At 44.1% G+C, this 24,502-nt stretch overlaps 1 protein-coding gene across 7 annotated transcripts in view; it reads right to left on the bottom strand.

The window, feature by feature from the left end:
• Cep152 (centrosomal protein 152) overlaps window positions 1–22,200 on the bottom strand; it is a 58,529-nt gene extending 36,329 nt beyond the window's left edge. For 3 of the 7 annotated variants that reach the window (XM_048459557.3, XM_087911239.1, XM_087911241.1), the window contains exons 1-10: window positions 21,965–22,200; window positions 18,020–18,113; window positions 17,175–17,278; window positions 16,891–16,963; window positions 16,545–16,784; window positions 15,301–15,466; window positions 10,465–10,608; window positions 9,280–9,419; window positions 7,142–7,342; window positions 2,127–2,274 (exon numbers count right to left, since the gene is read on the bottom strand). In XM_048459557.3, coding sequence (XP_048315514.3) covers window positions 2,127–2,274; window positions 7,142–7,342; window positions 9,280–9,419; window positions 10,465–10,608; window positions 15,301–15,466; window positions 16,545–16,784; window positions 16,891–16,963; window positions 17,175–17,278; window positions 18,020–18,106 — 1,303 coding nt within the window. In that variant the 5' untranslated portion in view covers window positions 18,107–18,113; window positions 21,965–22,200. Of the gene's footprint in view, window positions 1–2,126; window positions 2,275–7,141; window positions 7,343–9,279; window positions 9,420–10,464; window positions 10,609–15,300; window positions 15,467–16,544; window positions 16,785–16,890; window positions 16,964–17,174; window positions 17,279–18,019; window positions 18,114–21,964 lie in introns of those variants that run through there. The other 4 variants (XM_087911240.1, XM_048459558.3, XM_087911242.1 and 1 more) reach the window with 4 other exon arrangements.
• Window positions 22,201–24,502: the final 2,302 nt, after the last annotated feature.

Here is a 24,502-nt window from a genome sequence, read left to right as displayed (position 1 = left end):
AGACAAAGTACCAGATCCACAGCACCAGGAGCCACTGAGGCTCGAGGTGGAGTCTGCTCCACTGCTATGGGTTACAGCCACGCAGACAGAGAGCCACGGCAGACCTCAAAGGCCTAAGTCTGGTCCACGTGGTTCTGAGATTTAGTTCTCGAGGAGCTCAAGGCCTGGGAACTGGAGCGTTGGATCCTGCAGGCCTGATCAGCCACTGCCACATCTACAGCCCATAGCAGCCCGGGAGTCATCTAGTGGAGACACAAGGTTCTAGCTCACAGAAGTCAAGAAAGATCTACCCTACCATTTCTGCCCTCCAATTACACTGTATCTTGCTACCTTTTTAAATGCTTTTATTCCAACATCCCCATCTACACATGTAAAAGCAGCACACTACAGCTGTATTTCTGAATTTTAGCAAACTACTACTTTAAAGATGTGTGTCTGTGTGTGTCTGTGTACACATGCATCGGCAAAGGCCAGAAGGGGTGTCAGGTTCCCTGGAGCTGGAGTGACAAGTAGTTGTGAGCCCCATGGGTGCTGTGACCTGAACTCTGGTCCTCTGCAAGAGCAGGAAGTGCTCTCCACCTCTGACCCTCTCTCCATCCCCAACCAATGAATATTTTAAATGTACTAGGAGTCTAGTTCAGAGGGTCATTTGAGGGTTTCTTTGAATGAAAACAGCCCTCTCAGAAATAGTTGAGGGAAATACTCACGGTCTACTAGGCTGCTTTAGAAAATCCTACTGTCAAAGCCTTTAATAGTCAAGGGAAAGACTCACCAAGTCATGGCAAGGGGGAAAATGGATCTGTAGCTAAGCAGGGTTGGAGAGCCTACAGGACAGGGTCCAATCTGGTTCCTCAGCAAGCACACACACATCCATAGGCAGCCTTTAACTTCAGTACCTTCACCGTGCGATTACACGACGCTCGCACACCAATCATCTAACTAGTTCATAGCCAAAATGTGACTTATATGTTAGTTGATTAAAAAAAATTACTATGTTGTTAATCAGAAATTAGGATGATTTTGTCTGCTCAACACTCTGTGTATCAACACCGACATTTTATTGTCTTTAACATCATCTTATAAAAATAATAATTAAAAGTACCACTACCATGAAAAGCATAGGAAGCATGTTTCAAATACAACAGAGGCCACACTAGAAATCTTAACAGTGACAAAAATGTAACTCTCAGCTCAGGTAACTGACTCACTGTGAGGGAATAAAGAACTGGAGATAAACAAAATGACAACTACTTAATCATACATTTTTGGGGGGCTGAGAAGAGGCAAATACAGTGAGGCCTTTGACTAAAGGTGGCTGAGGACTGAACTTCATCTTTGGAGCAGAACGCCTTCCTGGCATGTGCGTCCCTTTCCTCCGCTGGAAGCAGTGCCAGGCATCACAGCGCAGGTTTCTCTGAGGAGGAGTGCTGGTGGTTTTTATTTGGAACGGATACTTGTTTGTATTTTCCAGATTGTGTAGCAGACATGAACCACACCTTTAGCATACACTAAAAGAAACTGGTCACTGGTGGGCTTTTCTGTCTCTTCTGGCTTTTCACAGTGCAGGGATTCAGGCTGCTGAGATGGCCCAGTGCTCCTGCAGTGCAATTCGTGGCATGCAGCGGTGGCAAGACAGCCTGCGCTTGAGCTCCGGACTGTGAGGCTGTCCCTGCCCTACCCCCGAACACGGCACACACCTCCCACACAGTGAGTAGAGTAAAACAGTTTAGGAATCCAGCTGCGTGCTGTGCTGCGGAACTGCACTGTGTGAAGACGGTCGCTGTGACTGGGTTCACAGAGCTGAATGGCCATTAGCTAGGCAGGAAAGGGAGGGAGGACTTCTGAGGACAGAGAGATTTCAAAGAGGAAGAAAGGCTGAGTCGCCAGCCAGATGTGGAAGCAGGATGCGCAGTGCAGACTAAAGGTAACCAAGCCACGTAAGAACGTAGGTTAAAGAATATAGGTTAAGTTATAAGAACTAGTTAGGAACAAGTCTAAGCTAAGACCAGGCTTTTAAATTAATAAGAAATCTCCTTGTCACCATTGGTGAGCTGGCAGTCCGAATGAGAAAGTTCATCTTCCCTGTACACATTGCAGTAGCCTCTGGGGACCCACAGGACACGCACCTGACTGCAGCAGGTGGGCACACTGCTTCTGACTGTCCTCTAGACTTCTCGTCAGCCTGTTAATGAGCTCCGTCTTTTCTAATTTGACAGCTTCTTGATTCCTCTCCAGTTGCTGCACGTGATCTTTAAAACGAACGCAAGCGCTTTCCTAAACCAAAGTCAGCAAGTCATTTTCACAATCAGTTTTAGTAGAAATTAAACAAAGTGTCAAATTTAAAATCATCACCTGGTGGGATAATCTCTTGTCCAGAGAAAACCTGTACACGGGGAGAACAAGAGAGTGTGTGACCTGGGGAACAGCCCAGCTAACAAAAGACACCCGCAAGCTCCTGTTATTCTAAAATCAGATTTTACTCATGCCAAAGGAAACATATTACAGTCCTGTGCATTTTATGCTGTGTTAACATATACATACAAATGTAGGGAAAACACTTTGAGTCATGGAATCCGTATCCTCAGACAAGGAAACAGATGAACACATGGAAACTCTATTCTGAGCAGCCAAAGGCTCATTCTGTTTAGGGCAGCCAAAAATAATCTTTCCCTCCTCTGAGTTTCTTTTAAATTTGATCTGTTTCTCTTATATTCCTCTTTCTACCTTTTACACATCTTATTTCTGTGTCTCCCAAGGCATCTCTGGAATACGTTAGGTATAATTACAATGAATGCTTGAAAATAATGACAAGAAAGACAATTGTTGAGTGTGACTGTATGAGGACATATCAGAAAAAGACACTATGGGACAAGGATCTGTCTTGCCTACATACACACATGGAGAGAGAAAGATACTATGCAAACATTTCTCCAAAAAGAAAACCTATTGGAAATAAGGAAGCACGGGTGTGTGGAGTCCAAGTAGAAGAAACCATCACTGTAACGACCATTGCTTCTCGCCTAAAAGCCGCTCAGGCTGAATATCAATCAAAGCATGGAAGAGGCAGGCAAATCAGTGTGGCAATGGACTTAAACATCCTGAGAAGCCCTAAGAAAACCACTAGCAAGAGCTCTGAAGTAAGGAGAACACATGGGCCTTTAGTACCAGGTATCCAAGTACAACCTAAACCTCAATATCACTCTCAATACAATTTCAGGGATGCCCAAAATGCAAATAATACAGGGGTGTCCCCGTGCAAAGGAAAGGGGCGCTGAAGGCTCTTGTTTTGCTGTAAAATTCCTGTGAATTTTTTATTCTATGTCATAATGCAGCTGTGTTTGCTTTAAATTCTTTCTACCAGATTTTTAGCAAAATGAAGCTTCTGGACAGCGGTCTGTGTTTATTTAGTGCTATGAAATTCTTGGCATGCTGCTGCTGTTTCCCAGGCCAGCTTGGGAAGCTCAGCTCTAATGAGCCAGCATAACCTGGCTGATGCGCGATGAGTTAACAGATGCAGTACAAAACTTGTCGTGAAAGGGTGGCAAGACACTCACAATCATATTTAGAGGTCACAATAGGCTTGAATTATTACAATGTTGCATATACAGTCTTCTCTACATTGATAATCTGATGTTTAAGGAAAGCACTAAGTTAGTAATATGCTATAACCATGTATTTCTCAAATTGCACTAGGTACACAGACATTCAAAAAGCTATGTCAGAATGCTGCTCCACCCAGTATATGCAATTAGTCGGTCTCTGTGCTCAGTTCTCTTTCAAGGCACAACTAGCACCCATCCGTGATTTAAAAGAAAAGTCTTAAGAACTTTCTCAACTTTTCTTTATATATATATATAAAGTATATATACTGGGAACCTGGAAGCTTTCCCACAAAGACGAGGACCGGGGAAGGGAGTCCCTTCTCGCCTCTGAGTATCACGTCGGGAGTTCTCGCCAATGAACGATGGTGAGAAAATGGAATAAACGGAATACAAACTACAAAGAAGAGAGTAAAACTCTGTCTATGGATGACATAATCTGCTGCACAGAAAATCAGAAGGGGAAACCCACTAAAACTGCAGCTAATGAGGGAAAAAAAAATCACTTTCCTGTGCACCACAATGATCAAGTAGAATTTGGAATTTAAAAAAAGCCATGCCATTTACAATACCACTCCAGAACTGAGGGGCTTTAGTAGAAATGTAAGACACGTATAAGATCTAGTTGGGCAAATCTACAGAACCCTGAAGAAATCAGCAGAGAACTAGATAACCGTAACAGCTCTCTCTGTTTACAGTGGGAACACTTGCTCCCAGTGAGACCTACAGAGCCCATGTACTCTCAGCATAGCAGCAAGTTACTTTGTGGGTGTCAACAACCTGAGTATCTTCAGTTTATATAAAGGGTTCCACACATCACCACCACACCGTGAGCATGTTGAGAATGAAGGCACTAATCACAGCAGCTGGAGGTGGAATCATGAAGATTCTTTCTCCTTCTCTCACTTTGGGTGTGAACTCGGCTCTTGGATTAGAAAATAATTCAGAGTGGGCACAAGCAATCGATTCCTTATAGCAAATCCTGCTGAGCCAACTGATAACAAGTTCACAAAGGTGGAACCACAAAAACACTCCCAGGATGGCGGGATAAGTCACAGTAAATACAGCTCATGGATTGGAATCTGAAGCCCACTCGGCACAGAACCAAGATTCTGTTCCATCTTCAAGGCTAAGGCCCCTCTTCTGAAGTGGTGAGGTCAGGCATGGGGTCAGATAAAGAAGTCAGAGGCACAGGCTTTGACTCATCAGCTGTCCTGCAATAACCACAGACCGGAAGGAACTGGTTGTACCAGGGAGATTGTCCTGAGAGCCATTCTGGGGTCTGCCAACATTTGTACCAATCATTCCTACAAGAAAGGTTTCCAAACACACTAGGGATTCCTCCTACCCATCCCAGCGAGATAGTGTGAATTCAGCAGAGGCAATGCTCGCCAAACACCCACAGGAGCTGACAAACTCCATTTTCCTAAATCTGCCAAGGACCATCGATGGTCCTTGTGTTCATCAAAGGTGACATGAATAAATAAACATTTTAAAGTAAAATAAGAACTGCCTTCTAAGTATACAGAAGGTCACTGAGATAGATAGACTTTGGGTGTGTGATTTTTTTTGTACAATTTATTTAAAAATTCCTTAGAGAATTGGCAAAAAAAAAAAAAGGTAAAATAACAAAAAGACTGCAACCTAAATTCTAGTTAAGTTTCTATAACTTCCTTATCTTCTTCCATGGTTGGGCATAACCTTTATCTTTTCCCATCCCTAGAAACCCTTCATTATGGCCAAATTCACAATATTTTCTAGGTAAAAGGAAGAAAACAATAACTGAATAAAACACATAAATACACACAAAAATAAAAAGAACTGGGTTTGCATTGGAAGAATTCTGGCCTAACATGCACCAAACCCGGGGTATAACCCAGCATCTCACAAAAGGAGCATGGTGGTGCATGCCCATAACCCAGCATCACACAAACAGAGCATGGTGGTGCATGCCCAAAACCCAGCATCACACAAACAGAGCATGGTGGTGCATGCCCATAACCCCATCATCATACAAACAGAGCATGGTAGTGCATGTTCATAACTGCAGCACTCAGAAAGCAAAGGCAGGAGGACCCGAAGTTCAAAGTCACTCTTAGCTACTTAGCAAATTTGAGGACAGCTTGGGCTACATGAGACTGAGTCATAAAAAAAAATAAATAAATAAAATGTATAATATAAAATAGAAATAATAATGGAACAAGATTTTACAAAAACAATTACTCTGCCATACTAGGTCTACCAAACAAGGGAAAGGGCAGCGTCGGCCATGGAAGTCGGAGATAACAACACAAATCAGAGTGAACTTTGGGGAGGCTTGTCATACCCTCACCTAGTTTCTTCTCCTTTTCTCTTGGGTTAACTTAGTTCTTAGATTACATCAGGAAAAATTCATCCGGAAACTCAGTTCACTTGACACACTGAGCTTCCAGTATTTACTCCTTGGACACACAACATAAAATCACTGTGAAAGATGCTCAAGTGTAGACTCACAAGCAGCTGATCTGGGTCAGACTTTCTTCCCTGTTTATACATTACACAGACTGAGTGTCTCACATGGGACACATTTCAATTTTGGAAAATTTGAAAACACATATATGCATTTTGGGATGAGACTCAAGATTAAACATGAAATTTATTTAATGTTATTGATGTCTCAGTCAGGGTTCTTACTGCTGTGATGAAACACCATAACTAAAGCAACTTGGGGAGGAAAGGGTTTGTTGGCTTACACTTCCACATCACTGTTCATCATCAAAGGAGGCAGGGAAGGAACTCAAATAGAGCAGGAACCTGGAGGCAGCAGCTGATACAGAGGCCACGGAGGAGTGCTGCTTGCTCCCTTGACTTGCTCAGCCTGCTGTACAGAAGCCAGGACCACCAGCCCATCACACATGGACTGAGTCCTCACCCATCACTCAATAATTTAAAAAATGTCCTACAAGCCTGTCTACAGCCTGACCTCATAGAAACATTTTCTCAATTGTGGTTCCCTCTTCTCAGATAATTCTAGCTACGTCAAGTTGACATAAAAACTAGCCAGGACATAATACACTCGGTTCAAAGACTTTTCTTATACAATACTGTCAGTCATCAGAATACTGGATTCCAGATATCCAACTTCTATTCTCAAGAGAACCATTTCTCTACACTCTTTATGTAGCAGTGAACGTTCAGAGATCTACAAAGACTCTCGGGTCAACCTCAGGTTCTGGCCAGTGGCAGTACACCCATTCCTTTCAGTTGACATTCATCTATGACAATGTGAATATGTACAAATACTATCAAAAATAAAATTTGACTAACACTGTGAGGTCTGAGAAGGTACCAATCAATCCTACAAGAACAGTACCCAAAATGAGGGTTTCATACATATTCATGATTTTAAAAAAAAAGTTTTTGTGTGTGTGGAGGGGGAGGATTTAGCTACAATTTTATACCTATCACTAGCAGCAAAATTTCTAACTGGGGGACCACAAAGTAACGTTACAAAAATAACCCGCTTTACTCGATGGATAGATGTTCATCAGGAGTCACCTGACCTGCTCCTGAAGTGCTGTTCGGGTGGCATCCAAATTCTTCTGTAAGGACAGCACCTGCTCCTCATACTTCTGGGTGAGGCCCGTGACGATGTTCTCGTGCTGTTCTTTGGCTCGCTGAAGAGACTCAGAATGGTGGAGCTCCACCAGTTGCTGTTTCAGGTTTTCCAGGGTGATTTCAGTTGTTCTGGCCTTCTTGGTCAACTAGCAAACACACACAGGGTACCCATGTTGATAGCATCTTAACTCCGCTCTGTAAGACTGTCCTGGATACTACTCGCAAGCCCATGGTTACCAGGAACAATTCCTCACTGACAACTAGACTGCACACTTACGTGCAGAGGGTAAATGAGGATTCCAGAGAGCACACTGGCCGTGCTGCAGGATCAGTCCGAGCATTGCTTGCATGGCTCTATAAGCAAAGGCGGGGGGCAGGGGGACGACCCATTGTAGGGTCACAGAAAAATGTGCTGCTCCACCACAGACTGCAAATGGTTGCTTATTAAATAAAAAGGGTTTTGGTTTTCTTTTTTGAGACAGGATTCCATTATTGGCCCAGGTTCAAGTGATCATTGTGCTTCAGCCCCATGAGCAGCTAGGACTACAAGCACATGCCACCACATCCCAGTATAAAGAGTTCCGAAGGCAGAGCTGTTACTGTGGGTAAAATAACAACCACGATGGTTTCCCAATGCCCTAAATCTGTGATTATGAAGGCTTTGCAACAAGAAAGAATTAAAGATGCGGATGGAATTAAAGTTACTAACCAAATAACCTTGAAATAAGGAGACTCTGAAGGAACAGTTCGGCTTAAGATCATTACAAGTCAACAGCTGACTGCATGCCCTTGGGCAAGGTCTTGGCCCTTCTAAGACCTGCAGGACATCCAGTGCCTTTCCAATCAGAATTCCAATTAGAGTTTTGTTTTATAAACCATGAAAACATTGGGGGGCTGGAGAGATGGTTCAGAGGTTGGGAGCACTGGCTGCTCTTCCAGAGGTCATGAGTTCAGTTCCCAGCAATCACATGGTGGCTCAGCAACCATTTATAAATGAGATCTGGAGCCCTCTTCCGGCCTGCAGGCATGCATGCAGACAGAACACTGTATATATAAAAAAATGAATAAAATTTTTAAAAATCAAAACAAAAAACATTAAGCATCGATTTACAAAATCAATGAGGGAAATTTTCAAAATTTTTTGAATAGGGATAACCCTTGTTTGCCAATTTTAAAATACACCATAAAGCTACCATCATGACAGCATTCAAAAAGGAACGGAAAAATATGTATGAAGAAAAAATTTCTACACGTTAATTTAAACAGCTCACTCAGCATACACTGACCACCAGCTGTAAGCCAAATACTGGCCTAAATGGCAGAGCTACAAGCACGAGGCTAGTCCAGTGATGCTCAAGATATTCTCCATCTTTTATACAAGAGTAATGACCCTGAGGAAAGCAGCGCAGGGGTAAAGGGTGTAAGCAGAAGCTGTTAGTCAGATGCCAACAGCCGTGGACTAGGCATTCCCAAGAAGAGGCAGTGTGCACAGGCATACAAAAACAAGACCGAGGAGAGAAGAGATGACCCACAGACAGAAGGTCACCTTGTCACAAGGTGAAGTAGCTCGTGCAAAGCCTGTGAGTGGTAAGAGACTAACAAAATTGGTACTATACCCTGGAATTACCCGGTGGCCATAGGAGCATTTGCAGAAAGGGCAAAGCTTTTGCAGTGAGAACATAAAACCCAGAAAGGACGGAAAGGCTGGCATCAACCGAGGAGAACTGCCACCACCTCCTGGATCCACAGATGGCCTCAGGTGGCTGGCAGGGCATCTGTGATGCAAAGTTCTTCTGAATGTAGTCTTATGTAAACTAAAAAGGTTTTGTTCTTTTAATGTTGTTTATTTATTTAATCTGTGAGTGTTTTGCCCACATGTATGTCTGTGAGCCACATGTGCCTGGTGTCCACAGAGGTCAGAAGAGGAAGTTGGATCCTGGGACTGAAGATAAATTGATGCAAGCTGCCATGTGGGTGCTGGGAACGGAACCCTGATCCTCTAAAGAGCAGCCAGTGCCTTAACTGCTGAGCTACGACTCCAGTCTCCAAACCAGAGTTGCATTGAATAAAGCTATAATCTTACCTTTTCTTCACTGACTTTGAATGCTTGAATCTGAGTCTCTAGTGCTTTTATCTGTGCTTCAAGCTGGATCTCCCTTTCCTTTCCATTCTGAAAGAGTTTCTGGGATTCCCGAAGGCTGAGGGTCAAGCCATCCTTCTCATCTGGAGTGTGAAAGATATTTATACATATACTGTCACTACTGTGGGACATAAATGTCACAACCTCTATGAGATCTATACCTGAATGAAATTCAACTCAGAAAATTGAATTTTAGTTGCTTTAGAAAAAAACAAAAAACAAAAAAAAAATTATTAAAAATTGACACCAAAATAATTCACAGAACCAGCTACACTGCCTTTAATCCCTTATTGGATCCCTTCATGGCAAAAAGATTCCCAATACTTCCAGCATCTGTTCACAAGAGGTTACAGATACAAGCTCGTGCCAATCAAAATGGTACCCTAGAGCTGGTCATAGTTGTACACACCCGTGACCCCGGTACTCAGGAACTGCACAGTACTGATCCCGGTACTCAGGGACTACACAGTACTGACCCCGGTACTCAGGGACTACACAGTACTGACCCCGGTACTCAGGGACTACACAGTACTGACCCCGGTACTCAGGGACTACACAGTACTGACCCCGGTACTCAGGGACTACACAGTACTGACCCCGGTACTCAGGGACTACACAGTACTGATCCCGGTACTCAGGGACTACACAGTACTGATCCCGGTACTCAGGGACTACACAGTACTGATCCCGGTACTCAGGGACTACACAGTACTGACCCCGGTACTCAGGGACTACACAGTACTGATCCCGGTACTCAGGGACTACACAGTACTGACCCCGGTACTCAGGGACTGCACAGTACTGACCCCGGTACTCAGGAACTGCACAGTACTGATCCCGGTACTCAGGGACTACACAGTACTGACCCCGGTACTCAGGGACTACATAGTACTGATTCCAGTACTCAGGGGACTACACAGTGAGCCTGCACACACTACTCACAGAAGTGCTGCCTGGGCCTGGGATCTCCTACAACTCATGTGCGCCCTCTGCCAGGGTCAAATGAGGGCATTGGGAATGAAAAGTACAGGAGTTAGAACAGAGTAAGATGAATTTATCAGAAGCCAGCGGCCCACCCTTTTGCATCAGAAAAAGTTTCAAGGAGCTCTGAGCCAGCGGCTGCCTCACCTTGGATTATGAGAAGCTGGTGGTTCAGATACCGAATCTGGCGTTCACTGTCGTTCAGCTTTTCAACTAAGCTGTCCAGCTGTCTCTCCTTCGCTTTGTTAAGAACCTGGAGTTGAATAATATGTATATTTTCTGCAGAGTCTGCTTTGGAATTAGAGACAATTTATTAGATAAAAAACATACTAAAATATAAGTCTGTGATTAGCTAGGGTAGTGTATTTCAAGCTTTTTAAACAACTTGGTGAACTATCAGGAAACCAGTGGATTCCGACTATCGTCCCTCTGACTATGAAGACAGATGCTACAGAATGTATCGGAGAGCACTGGGGAGTAAGGACACGCATCTTGTTTGGCTTTGGTCTCACTGACACGAGTGGACTACTGCAGGACAACTACACGCTTTACTACGGGTCACCACCAGGAAGGAGAAGGCCTCTGGGTTCAGGTTAAACACGGACTCACTACCCACATGGACAACTACCACACAGCTGCAATGAAGAAACGTGCTCTTGTCAGACACAAACACAGAGACCGCTATGACACTGTCTGAAAAGAACACTGCTAGACATACTGTCAAAGCATCCTCTCTAGCAGAAGGGCAAACACGCTGTTGTATGTTTATACTGGCACATAGCAGCTATATGCATTAACTAATAACGAGAGGAATGAGTTCTGACGTCTTCATCAGAAACAAAGTCACTACAGAGAATATTTAAATTGGTGGAAAAAGAAAAATGACAGGTATAAGAATAACACTTCATTTCCATAATAATATTCTTCATTTCCCACTAGACTAATGTTTCTGGAAGCTTATGATCAATAAATACACATTAAAAATTTTTACTATTTATCAACAAAATAATTTATACTCTTTTCTAAATTAAAACAACAACAAACACACACACACAAAACAAAAACCCCTTAAGGCCAAGTCTGGTGCTACATGTCTTTAATTCCACCATTCAGACAAAGGCAGGCAAAATGTCTGTGAGTTCAAGGCCATCCTGGTCTACACATTGAGTTTCAACCAGGGCTTCATACTGAGACCCTGTCTTAAAAAAGAAAAGGGAAAAAATCTGACTATTGAAAGTCTCTCGCTGGCCTTACAGATGGAGGGGGCAGAGATAAACTGTCTCAAAGCTCCATCCCTTCAAATTCACTGGTTTTTTTTATTAATTTTCAACTTTATTATAAAAAATAATTTGCAAATAAAAAGATTACACACCAAAATTAACCAGACCCAAAGTCTTTATACTTCAGTGAACTTCTAAACAGAGTAGCCCTCCAACAGGAGCTGCAGAGCTTCACGCTGGATTTTACAGCTCACTATCAAATGTACTGTATGCATCTAGTCACCACCAAAACCAAACTCCACGACAGAGTGAGACCGGAAAAGTCATTAGTTTATGCCCTTTCATAACTCATGTTCATTGCCATATCCAGACCTTCCACTTCCCCAACAATTCTTGTTCTCTTATCTTCATGGTGTTTTGCTTTGTTTTGTTTTTTCCAAGACAGGGTTTCTCTGTGTAACATTCCTGGCTGTCCCTGAACTCGCTCTGTAGACCAGGCTAGCCTTGAACTCATGGAGATCCACCCGTCTCTGCCTCCAGAGTGCTGGGATTAATGCCCACCTTTGTCTCCATGCTTTAGGGTACCCACATATGTATTTGTTTGCATGTAGGTCTATATTATTGGCTAGGTTCCCATATGAAGGAGAACCTGCAAATTTTTCTCCCTGAGGTTGTGTGGCCTCGACTGAACTCTTTCTTTAACTGCTATCACTGGGAAATTTGGCACTACCATCAAGTAATTCAGTTAACTTCTAAATGTCAACTTTAAGGAAATGTAAGATCACCTTAGAAATAAATTAACTTAACAAAATGCAGATTTTTAAGAACAGTAATGAAAGACATATAGCATGTCACTACCAGAGACCTTGAAGGAGCAGGTGCAGTGTGGCGACTGCCACTCCATCCCAACCACCTCAGTCACAGGCTTATTAAACAGAGAGAAGCCACACCCATGCTTGCTACTGGTGCCTTCAAGACAATGAGCTCTGGGACTCCTCACAGATATTCTGTGGTCCATACCAAGCCTAAAGCAACACTTTGTATCCAAACACAGAAGGCCAGTTTTCTCTCTGCTCTGCCTATAGTATATAGGATAACGTCTCCAATCATTCTAGAATCATACTGGCTCTTCAATATGTATAATAATTCAAAATTAATTTAATTCACCAGGAGTATAATGATAAAAGCTTCCATCTAGGAAAACCCTAAGGTTAGTCACTGTATAGCTTTTTTGTTTGGGTTCTTCATTTTCTTTTTTTTTTTAAGTAATTTTATTAAATTATAAAAGTTTCCATTTACGCTCCTCTTCCCAACACCCTCCCACTCCCCCCCCCCTCCTCCTCCCTCTTTGTCCCTAAGGTCAGTCAGGGTTTCAAGCCCTGTGGGAAGTTCAAGATCGTCCCCCCTCCCTCCAGGTCCAGGAAGGTGAGTATCCAAACAGACTGGATCCCAAAAATCCATTTAAACAAGCATTTCATCTCAAAATCCTCTAGTGGCTTTAAGTGTTTTCCATATGATCATATTTATCTACATTCTACATGGGGGGGGGAGGTTAAGGAATGTAGTAGTTTGCAAAAGAACAGCCCCACAGACTCCTACACTTGAATCCTTAGTCACCAGGGAGTGGCACTATTTGAAAGAATTAAAAGGATTAGGAGGAATGACCTTGGAGGAAGTGTGTCACTGGGGGTGGGCTTGGAGGTTTCAAAAGCCCATGTGAAGCCCAAAGTCAGTCAGCCTGTCTGTCGGTGCCCCCTTTCTCTTTACCTAAATATGGATCATGATGTAGCTCTCAGCTACTGCCCCAGTGCCAGCCTGCACGCTGCCATGCTCCCCGCCATGATGATAATGGACTAAACCTCTGAAACTGTAAGCCAGTCCCAATTAAATGCTTTCTTTTACAAGAGCTGCCTTGGTCATGGTGTCTCTTCACAGCAATAGAACAGTGACTGAGGCGGAGGCAAATAATATATAACTAAACCTGAGATCAACATCAGTTCTGAATAGAATAGCAGATTTGTCCAATCATCACATAAAAAAAATATAAGAGTAAAAGAAACATTAAGAAATTCATAACTGACTCATTAAATACATGTCTACAAGTGAGAAATCCAAGACTGGTAAAGATGGTGTATTTGTGTTCCAAAGCAGACGAGAAACTCTAAGTTCAGGGTGATCGAAATATTCAGTGCTAAAACTTTCCTCTGACATTTCAAATAATGCTACATTAGAGGGCATAGCACAATGGATTCCAAAGAAATAGCTACGACTCATAGCAGGTTTATTTTATCTTCCCTACAAACATTTTCTCTTGAGAGGCGCTGGGAATGAAAACAAGGGCCTTACAAAAAACACACATGCCCCCTACCGTTGAGCTGCAACCACAGCCCTTGGCATGTTTGAGACAGGGTACAAGGTCTCACCAGGCAATGTAGGCTGACCTTGAAGGCCCTCACTGTGCACACAGGCTGACCTTGAAGGCCCTCACTGTGAACACAGGCTGACCTTGAAGGCCTTCCCTGTGCACACAGGCTGACCTTGAATACCCTCACTGTGCACACAGGCTAACCTTGAATGCCCTCACTGTGCACACAAGCTGACCTTGAAGGCCCTCACTATGCACACAGGCTGACCCTGAAGGCCCTCACTGTGCACACAGGCTGACCTTGAAGGCCCTCCCTGTGCACACAGGCTGACCTTGAATACCCTCACTGTGTACACAGGCTGACTTTCAATACCCTCACTGTGCACACAGGCTGACATTGAATACCCTCACTGTGCACACAGGCTGACCTTGAAGGCCCTCACTGTGCACACAGGCTGACCTTGAAGGCCCTCATTGTGCACACAGGCTGACCTTGAATACCCTCACTGTGCACACAGGCTGACCTTGAATACTCTCACTGTGTACACAGGCTGACTTTCAATACCCTCACTGTGCACACAGGCTGACATTGAATACCCTCACTGTGCACACAGGCTGACCTTGAAGGCCCTCATTGTGCACACAGGCTGACCTTGAATACCCTCACTGTGCACACAGGCTGACCTTGAATACCCTCACTGTGCACACAGGATGACCTTGAATGCCCTCACTGTGCACACAGGCTGACCTTGAATACCCTCACTGTGCACACAGGCTGACCTTGAAGGCCATCACTGTGCACACAGGCTGACCTTGAAGGCCATCACTGTGCATACAGGTTGACCTTGAAGGCCCTCACTGTGCACACAGGCTGACCTTGAAGGCCCTCACTGTGTACACAGGCTGACTTTCAATACCCTCATTGTGCACACAGGCTGACTTTCAATACCCTCACTGTGTACTCAGTCTGTCTTGAATGCTCACTTAGGCTGGTCTTAACTGGTGCCAGATCTTCCTGCTGTTCCTCCTAAGAGCTAGGATTATAGGTGAACCACCACTTCCTAGTTTAGTAAACTATATATTTTGAAATAAACATTAAAGTGCTTATTAGTTTGCTCATAAATACCTCAGTATATGTCTTTACTATAAGGAAATAAAGGCTCTTTGAAATGTCATCAATTCTATTATTGTTATTTAAAAATGTTAATTCTATAATGTATATATAAACATTCACTAAGTGTTCAAAATTCCCCAATTATGTTTATACAGCTGGGTGTAGTAATACAGCTCTAAGCAGGAGGATTGTCAAGGGTGTGGCCAGTTTGGGTAACATAGCAAGGCCCTAGCTCAAAACAAAACAATAACAGTCAAATAAATAAATATAAACAGAATACCTACTTTCATTAGCTCCTAAAAATTGTTGCTGCAGGCCATCAAACATGTCACTTGCTGCTATCTCCTGGGCTGGTGAGCTAGAGCTCTGGCCAGAAGACTGGTACGGTTTATATATCACTTTATACGGTTCCAACGCTTGACAGCTGGGTCCTTGAGATGAACCAAATTGCTATTAAAAGATGACAAATAAAATTAACAATTAAGATTTGGCTTTTCTCCCAAAAGTCCTTCACCAGGCACCTCCCCCCACCTTCCAAGTGCTGGAATTACAGATGTGCACCACCAGGCCTGGCCTACTGGGGATCGAACCCAGAATCCCATGCATACTGAGCAAACATTCTACCAACTGATCTACAACAACAACAAAAAAACACAGCCCATGACCAAATAGTCATAACATTTTTGCTCAAAAATAGAACCCACTGTTATTGAACAGTATGAATCGCTTTCTAGTTCTCTTGAGCATACAATGGAGTCAATTTCAAAAATAAAACTTAAGAATTGAATTGAGATTTGTACCACAAATGGTTACAATAATATTACCATCTTGGGAATATAAAATATACACATGTTCAAAAAATGAAAACATGTGATACCATCTCACATACAATAAACTGTCAATTTTTTTCAAAGAATAACATTTTCTAGAGATGAGGAGAAAATACCTACCTTTTAATGAACCCCCCCCCAAAAAAAATCATGGCATCGAATGATACAGAATAGCAATTGGGAAAATGAGTCACTTCTTGTCACTGTGAAATTCTAAGACACACTATCTCCTGATGCCAGTCAGTGCACAGCGGGTTCCCTTAACAATCACCCCGTCTACAGCTATGACACCACACAAAGCAGGACCCGGATCACAAGTGTTAGATTTAAATTCAGTATGAAACTGAATACGAAGCCAAGGAATTTAAATGCCATGATCTACAGAAAAGCGCTACTTTAAGAACAGCATGCTTCTAAGGGCGGCAGCCTCATGGAAGACAGATGCGGTAAAGGAGGAACTACACCTTTACCGTCTAAATGACTACTTCCCAAAAGCTTCTACTTTGAACATCAGGCTTGGCATCACAATCACATTCGATTATAAACAGAAAACTAACTTAGCAGGAACCTGAGTGAGCAGATTCAGAAAAACTGTTGTAAATCACTTTGCCATGCATCCACACACTTCCTTAAACACACAACCACCACCCAAGTACATGTATACACACTAATTCTTCAAAGTCAAATTCTCACAACACCTGAAACTTGTCTCTCTGAGGATCTGAAAATGTAACAACACCAGCTGCCTGCTTGTGAAATTCCTGCTTCTGACCACCAGTGTATGGCCTGAAGTCTTCAGGAAGGTGATACAATTCTGCTGGCTCGCGTTTACTTGGAGGGCTGTAGCCACTTCCGCCCTCATCTCCGGCTTCTCCGGAATGGTACCCAAGATGCTGGTCTTCAGTTTTACTTCGATTTTCTTCCCAGCCATTGCCACACTGTTCTCCAAAATACAAGCCCAGTACAGTCCTATTAGTTAACAAGAGTAAAAAGCACTAAGATCTACCCAACCCGCAGCAACACTGTGCTCACAACGGCACTTACATTCATAATGTGAGATTTGGGCAGCACGTCACACTCAATCCACTTCCTCTCCAGTTCCTCAGAAAGATGCAGTCTTGAAAAAAAAAATCAAACTTTAGATCGATACTCTACCATATTCAGTCAGAAATAACACAAAGAAACCCAAAATTCTAGTATTTGTTTTCCCTTCAACCTTAACCCAAAAGCTTCACAAACCAGCCTGAAGTTTACATTATTATCAGCAGAGAATCAAAGGAAGCTTTATGGAGTGGGATAAACGAGAGGAGGTGATTCCAGGTCCTTACTCTCCGGATCTGCCGTCCACGCTGCAGTCAGAATCGTGGCGCTCAGGAGAGGACAGGTCATCATCCAGCATGTCGTGAGGGAGGTCTGTGAGGAGCTGCTGCAACTGAGTCAGGAGAGTCACATCAGGACCATGCCGTCAGACACACCAGAGACTACCCACAGCGGTCCTGCAGCCGATGTGTGACTGTACACAGAGATTTCCTACTCCTCCATTTAATGAGTTTCTTAAACTGCACATGAATCATACTGAGGAGGGGGAAAGCATGACAGCAGGACTAACGACTTTCCCACAAGGGTGTCGGACAGCTGTTGGAAGCAGAGCAAACCCTAAATCACTGTACCCACTCACGGTGTCGGGTTCCACAGAGCACACCTGCCTTTCAGGATCCCACCTCCCAGAATCAAGGACGTGACAATGAGATGTCCCCCAGGAAATCTGAGTGGCCAGATGGGCTCTGTCCAGGTGGTGGGAACAGCAGCAACAGCAATGGCCTAGGAGTCCGTAAGCTCTGCTAAGGGGCTAGCAACTCTCTAGGGGGCGGATCTCTGCTCCTAACAGATGCAAAAGCATACACTAAAATTAACAAAACAAGGCTAATTTCAATATCAATATGCAACTGCAGACTGACAGGAATCGTGGGAGGGAAAGATAGATGACCCAGACAACATATCAATCTTTCCAGAACCCACTCCTCTGTCGTTTAAAAGTCCAGTATTAATCAGGCTGAAAGTTTTGCTTTGTTGAAATTTAATGAATTATAAATCCCTTCAAAACAACCCAAGATGACATAATCATGGCCAGTTGTTAAGCCCTGGGTTCAGGCTTTCTTTCCGAGGAACTCACCTCTTTTTCCCTTTCATAGTCTTCTTTGTCAAACTCTTCATCTTCGTTTTGTGTCTGCAGTGCTACACTGCCAAACTCCAACGACATGGTCCTCCTGGGGGCGGAGGGAGAAAGGTCACTCCCCAAAACCAGTCATACGACAACAATTCATAGCAAAGAAAAACTGCAAAGAACCATTAAAACAGTGACCAGGCTACCCAAGTGGCTAGAAGGTACTTACATCAGTAAGATGTCTGCAAACAAAAACTGAGAATGCTAACAAACTAGAAAGTCCGAACATAGAAATCTTAAGAATCAGCTCGGGCTGGAGAGATGGCTCAGAGGTTAAGAGCACTGACTGCTCTTCCAGAGGTCCTGAGTTAAATTCCCAGCAACCACATGGTGGCTCACAACCATATGTAATGAGATCTGGTTTCCCCTTCTGGCCTGCAGGGACACATGCAAGCAGAACACTGTATGTGTAATAAATAAATCTTAAAAAAAAAAAAAAAAGAATCAGCTCAACTGATGCCTCAAGTCTATGCATTGAACACACACAGTAAAGGTCCTGGAGACTCTGCTCTATGCTCTGAATTCCACAAATACAAACTTCATATTTTCCAAAAAGGAACTTCTCAGTTCTGAGCTAGTGACTGTTACCCAGAAACTGTTTACACCCCAAAAAGCTTAGGGTTCCAGGACTTCCTCTTCAGCAACCAGGGTCTGGCAAAATACTCCAAGGACAGCCTGTGGGCTGTGCTAGCAGGAGGCTCCCGGGAAGCAGCTAATGCCACACAGGCTTCTGAGTATACACAGTGACCTAAAGTCCCCAAATTCTAAATTATTGAATAATTCTGAACAAAAGGAAAAAAAGGTAAGTATGAGCTACCGTGGCATGGCTAAGACTGACTTCAATCCAGGCTCCTCACACCAGGGATGTGTACTTTCGTGTGTGGTCTGAGCCACCACTCATTCACGACAACTTCCAGACTGCAAAAAGTCATTAAACTGAGTCACATAAGAAGTATTCGGACCCAGCAACTCAAATGTATTTTGCCATAAAGAGTAACTCCCTTTTGGTAACAGTTGCGAACTACATCACAAACTTCATAACTGTTAACCCCCTTTATCATATCTAAGACACCCTGGATTGTATGATGCAGTCCCATTTGCACACTAAGAAAAAGAAACCAATTCAATTATGACACAACACCACTTTTAAAATACAGACTATGTTATAGCTGTTAAAATGTTAATCCAAAATTTGGGCTTTTAACCAGACATGGTATAAAACACACATGCACAATCTCACTGGGGGATGAAAGTCTTGTCTCTCCCCAGGCCCTGCTGGAATTCTCTTGAATATATCATAAAATAGAGATCAGAATATGGTAACCTAAGCCAGCTGATGTGGTGAGGGGAAGACACTACTCTTATATCTCTGGGTTCAGGTCATTGCTCCAAGCAGACATCATGCCTAGACAGAGTCTCAGACAATGGAAACAGAGATATCCTTCAATCTATCACCCTAAAGATGTGGGGCAAAGTTGGGCCTGGAGAGTCGGCTCAGTGGTCAATAGCACTTGTTTCTTCAGCAGAGGACCCAGGGTCCATTCCCAGTATCTACATGATATCTGTATCTTCAGTTCCAGGAGACAGGAGGTCCATTTCTGTCCTCCACAGACCCTGAGCATGCAAGTGATGTCAAGATAACCTTGCAGGCAAAAGACCCATGTACATAAAATAAAAATACATTTTTTAAAACTGTATAACACAAAAAATATCAGTCGTAAGCCAAATAGTGTGTATCACAGAATACAGTAATTAAGTCAAGAGTGCCAGGTGGTGGTGGCACACGCCTTTAATCCCAGCACTTGGAGGCAGAAGTAGGCAGATCTCTCTGAGTTCAAGGCCAGTCTGAGCAAGTTTAAGGAAGTGGGGTGGGGTGGGGGGAGGGCTAAACAAGAAAACTCAAGAAACAAGAAATCTCAAAAACAAACAAAAACAAAGTCAAGAGATAAAATTACAAAAATTGTAAAACTACTTACAAAACACCTAATAAAAAGGAAAGTATCAAAATGCATTTTTCCAAGAAAATGAGATGATAACTTAAGATGGGAAAATAGCATAAGAATTCATTTTAGAAAGATGCTCATTTAACAAGTCTGAGCTCAGTGCATCAAAATTCTTGGCATCTGAGTTTGAAAACAAGTTCAAATCCTCAGAACTGACATTACAGCCAGACACATAGCACAGGCATCTGACAGCTTCAGAGACTGTCCAGACGGTCATGGACCAGCTAGCATGCCCTACACACTGGAACAGCGACAGAGACTGTCTCAGACAAGGTGGTAACCAAGGACTGACACCAGAGGCTGTCCTCTGACCTCTACACACGTGGCATGGCACCAGATAGCTATATTTACACATATAAATACATACAGATACATACATAAACACACACACATCTCATACACATAGCAACATACAAAAGCAGAGGTTAAGTCCATGAATTCAGGAAGTTTAACGTAAGTAATAAGGTGCCACCTTCAACTACGGCATTGAAAACAGTCACACAACACTGACTATGCTTTTCATGGCTTAATAATCTGCTGGTGAAATATGACCAGACAATCATGGTGAAAAGCATCAATACAAAATGAACATGTGCCCTGGGTGAATATGGCAAAATCATGCACTAATACAAACAATGAGTTACTCCCATATTTGACCATAGAGCTGAGCACTTAAAAAAAAAAATCATAGATTACACGAATTGTGTGCTTTTTAAAACAGCTACTTGGTTAACATTTTCATTCTAGCCAGGAAACTTTTTCTAACCCCAGTTACAAGAATATAAAAAGCATGTCCAGACTTAGACCAGACAGACCTCTGACCCAGCACTCATTTTCTTGTCGGTATTGTCCCTGGTCGTTTTCTGCTGTCCCTGGTAGCTTTCTGATGTCCCTGGTCGTTTTCTGCTGTCCCTGGTCGTTTTCTGGTCGTCATCAACCCCCAACACACACACACACACACACACACACACGTATATTTCCAGGATCTTGCTTTTGTGACCAAACTTTAATGTATATTTTTTCAAAAATATTTTAAATTATGAATAATATAGCCACTGGGTCACAGGCCTTAGTGGAGTTGGAGTCACAGATAGTTGTGTCCAATGCAATGTGGGCGCTAAGAAATGAACACACATCCTCTGACAAGAGCACTGACAAGCTCTTAACCACTGAACCGTCTCTCCAGCCGCAGTAGAAAGGACCTTTAGATCTATCTTAAAGGATGCAATATGGTTGTCAGCAATTAGCACTGAAGGTCCTCATTCAAAAACCTGGACTCCGGCAGCTATGCAATCTTAAACTGCTTCCATTTCTTTACTAATGAGACAGGGTAAAAACAGCGTGGGTGTGAGAAAGGAGTGCCTGTAACTGCCTGTGGGAAAGTTGACGTCTCCGAGATGAGGACTCCGCCCTCCTTAGATGCCTGCTCCATCAAAAGTCCATTCTGCGCCCTTCCAGAGCGCTCGTCTTATTACTCTTTGCTTGTGGCTTCAAACTTCACCCTTTACATATAAACAGTCGCGTATTATGAAGCTATAAGGTGAAATTCAGCTTAAGTCAGACCAAAAGTTATAACTACAAGGGTAAGTGCCCTGGACGTTAGGAAACTGCACCCGCTCGCTAGCTTACACGCTAGCTTCTCTTACAGAATGGAAACAGCCAAACTGCAACAGATTTCAGACACTTTCAAGTGTTGTTCGGACTACGAAGGGAAGGGCACGGAGAAGCAACTGGTGGAGGGGGCAAACAGCCGTAGGCAGAAATGATGACAACCTCTGGCGATTCGTGGACCGATAACAGCTTGGACAAACCAGGGTGGACAGAGGACAGCAACCCTAAAATATAGGAAGCTCCCCTCCACCTACTGTACTAACTCACGCAGCACCCTTACCAAAGAGCTGGGCCCGGCGCCCAGGAACCCGGGGGGCGCACGGGTCTGCGGGCGCAGTGCTGGGGCCGAGGGCCGGGCAGGGAGCCAGGGTGCACAGTCGCCCCGGTGCAGAAGACTCGAAGGCGGCTCCCAATCCCGCAGCAGTCCGCCCGGCCGTGAGACTGCAGTCACCGAAGCGTTCTCCAGCAACCCGCTACCCCTACTTCCAGCCAGAGAGCGCCTTCCCGGTACAACCTAGCCCGCGAACCCCGCCACTCGATAAGCAGCCACCTCCTCCAATCGCCGCCGCCGTTTGCTGGGCCGGCCGACTGGGCGGAGCGACAGAGCGGAAGACCCGCCTCCCACATGGTCGGTTGAGAGGTCGCCCGCAGTTGCCAGAGCGCGGCTGTTCGAAGAGGGCGCCAGTAGCGGCGGGAAGCTTCCCGGAGTCCCATTGGAGAAGTCGTAGGCCAATCACAAAAGCCCTCTGAGAGGGCGGGCTTACGGTTGCCTAGATACGGCGGAGCGTTTACCCTTCCAGAGGTAAGCGAGTACACTTCGTTTTCGCCACCCCCCAATTCTTAGACGTTTCGTCCCAATACCTGCTTTGATGGTTGTTAAATTTGGCCTTATAGTCAGACTTGACTTGTTTAAATTTGTGTTTCTTTACTGGTAAGATTGTACCTGCTCCCTGGTGCCTCTTCACTACGTACTTGAATTCCCTTGGATGTTAGCCTATCGTTAAATCCCATTATAGTATTAAACTTGGAAGTCACAACCACATTGAATAAATCTCATTTTTGCTTTCCACGTTTGTCTCTTTTGATTTGCTTATTGAGGAGGGTGGCTGGACCTATCATGGACACAGGTTGTAGCCCCTGGGTTCTGTTGTAATTATGGTCTCTGACTTCTTTGGTAAGAAGGGTCCCAATGAATACCAAGAACTTGGTAGTGTAGATTACCACATCCTTTTAAACCTTGCACCATGTGGAGTAAAATACTGGTCCAAGGACCTTCCCCAATGTGCCTAGTTTTGCTCTGCCAACACCCATCCCATCTTTGAAATGCCTGCAGTGACCCCTCAGCGGGGCATCTGATACAGAATGAGAACTTGATCCAGAGAAACAATACAATCACAAGACTGACCTTCCAATGGTCTCCTGGATCGCTGCTGTGTGGCCTGTGATGTTTTTCACTTCCATTGCCCCTCCTTCACCACTCAGACCTCAGGACACACTTCACTTAGCGGAACTGGATTTGCCTATACACAAACACACACACACACACACACACACACACACACACACACACACACACACGTACACAGTGTGCATACGTGCTCCAAGAGAAGATGGATCTCTTTCCTGTTGTAGTCAGTTATTATAGGTCTGTTTCACTCAGAACAATGTGAACATTTGGAGGTATTTACTTAAGCCTTTATCATCATGCTTCATGGCCCATGCTAGGCACTCAAAACAGCCGTGTTATTGGTGAATACATGAAGGAATGAGCAAATAAAGGAAGACATTGGGTCCAGAACAGATCAGTGAAAGGCATTCAGGTAAACGGCATTTAGTGAAGGTGAATCCAGGTTATCTGCTGGTTATAATGAGACTTGAGCACACTTACAACCAAACTATGTCTCTTGTCCCAGGCTGCGGTGCACAGTGGAATACTGTAGCAAGGATGCCAAGACAAGAGGAATAGTTTGCTTTTTGTTGAGATATGCACTTTTCCTTCCAGAATTCCTGTCCCTGGCGTACTCAATCGAGAGCTGCCATGAAGTTCTGTTGGGTCCCCCTGCCTTTGTGTGTCCTCACGCAAGCAGGTGTAACTTTCCCAGCTCCTGCTCATTCATTGCTTTTGGATGCTGGCCACAACCCACATCTGTTTCCTCTGGGACTTGGAGTTTTTCCACTCTTTCTCTCAAACTCCCCTTCCCACCATCTGGCTGCCGGTCTACTGTGTAGTTGGCCTGTACTCCAACCTAACTCAACTACCATGGCTTTTTCTCCTCCTCTGGGCAGATACAGCAGCGATTTCTAGATTGCCTGCCCTGGGGCTTTTCTTTGACCTCTCGTACAATTGTCCTCAAGCTTCTGTTTGCGTTAATTCTCGTATTCTGTTACCAAGGAGACTGAGAACCCCAGGAGGGGACCCTTCTTTCCCTGGAATCCCTCTGCTGTGCCCTGGGAAGCCAACCTTTAAGAAAACATCAACAAGCTCCCTCCCTCTGCCTTCAGGTTACCTCAGTCAGTGAAGAAATCCAGCAGATCAGGGGTAGAGCAGGAAAAAAGCAGGTTATTAATGCTCTTAGCTAGTCCTCTCCTTTACATCACCAGGATCAGCTGTGACCACCCCCCAGCCCACCCCAGGACCATCCACAGCTCCTGCCTGCTGCCATCAGCTCTCCTCTGGGCTCTGTAACTGCTCTCACCCTCCACCTTCTACTGGGCCCTAGGGCACTGTCTTCTATCATGGTTTCTCTCTACTTTAAGCAAATCTTAAATACCCTTTATCAATCTCTCCTCACGTTACCCAGTTCGAGGGAGCCATCTG

The sequence above is a fragment of the Myodes glareolus genome, chromosome 10 (assembly GCF_982192425.1).
Source record: "Myodes glareolus chromosome 10, mMyoGla1.1, whole genome shotgun sequence".
Taxonomy (NCBI): Eukaryota; Metazoa; Chordata; class Mammalia; order Rodentia; family Cricetidae; genus Myodes; species Myodes glareolus.
The sequence above is the reverse complement of the archived record's forward strand: the minus strand, read 5'-3'. Positions and strand labels throughout refer to the sequence as shown.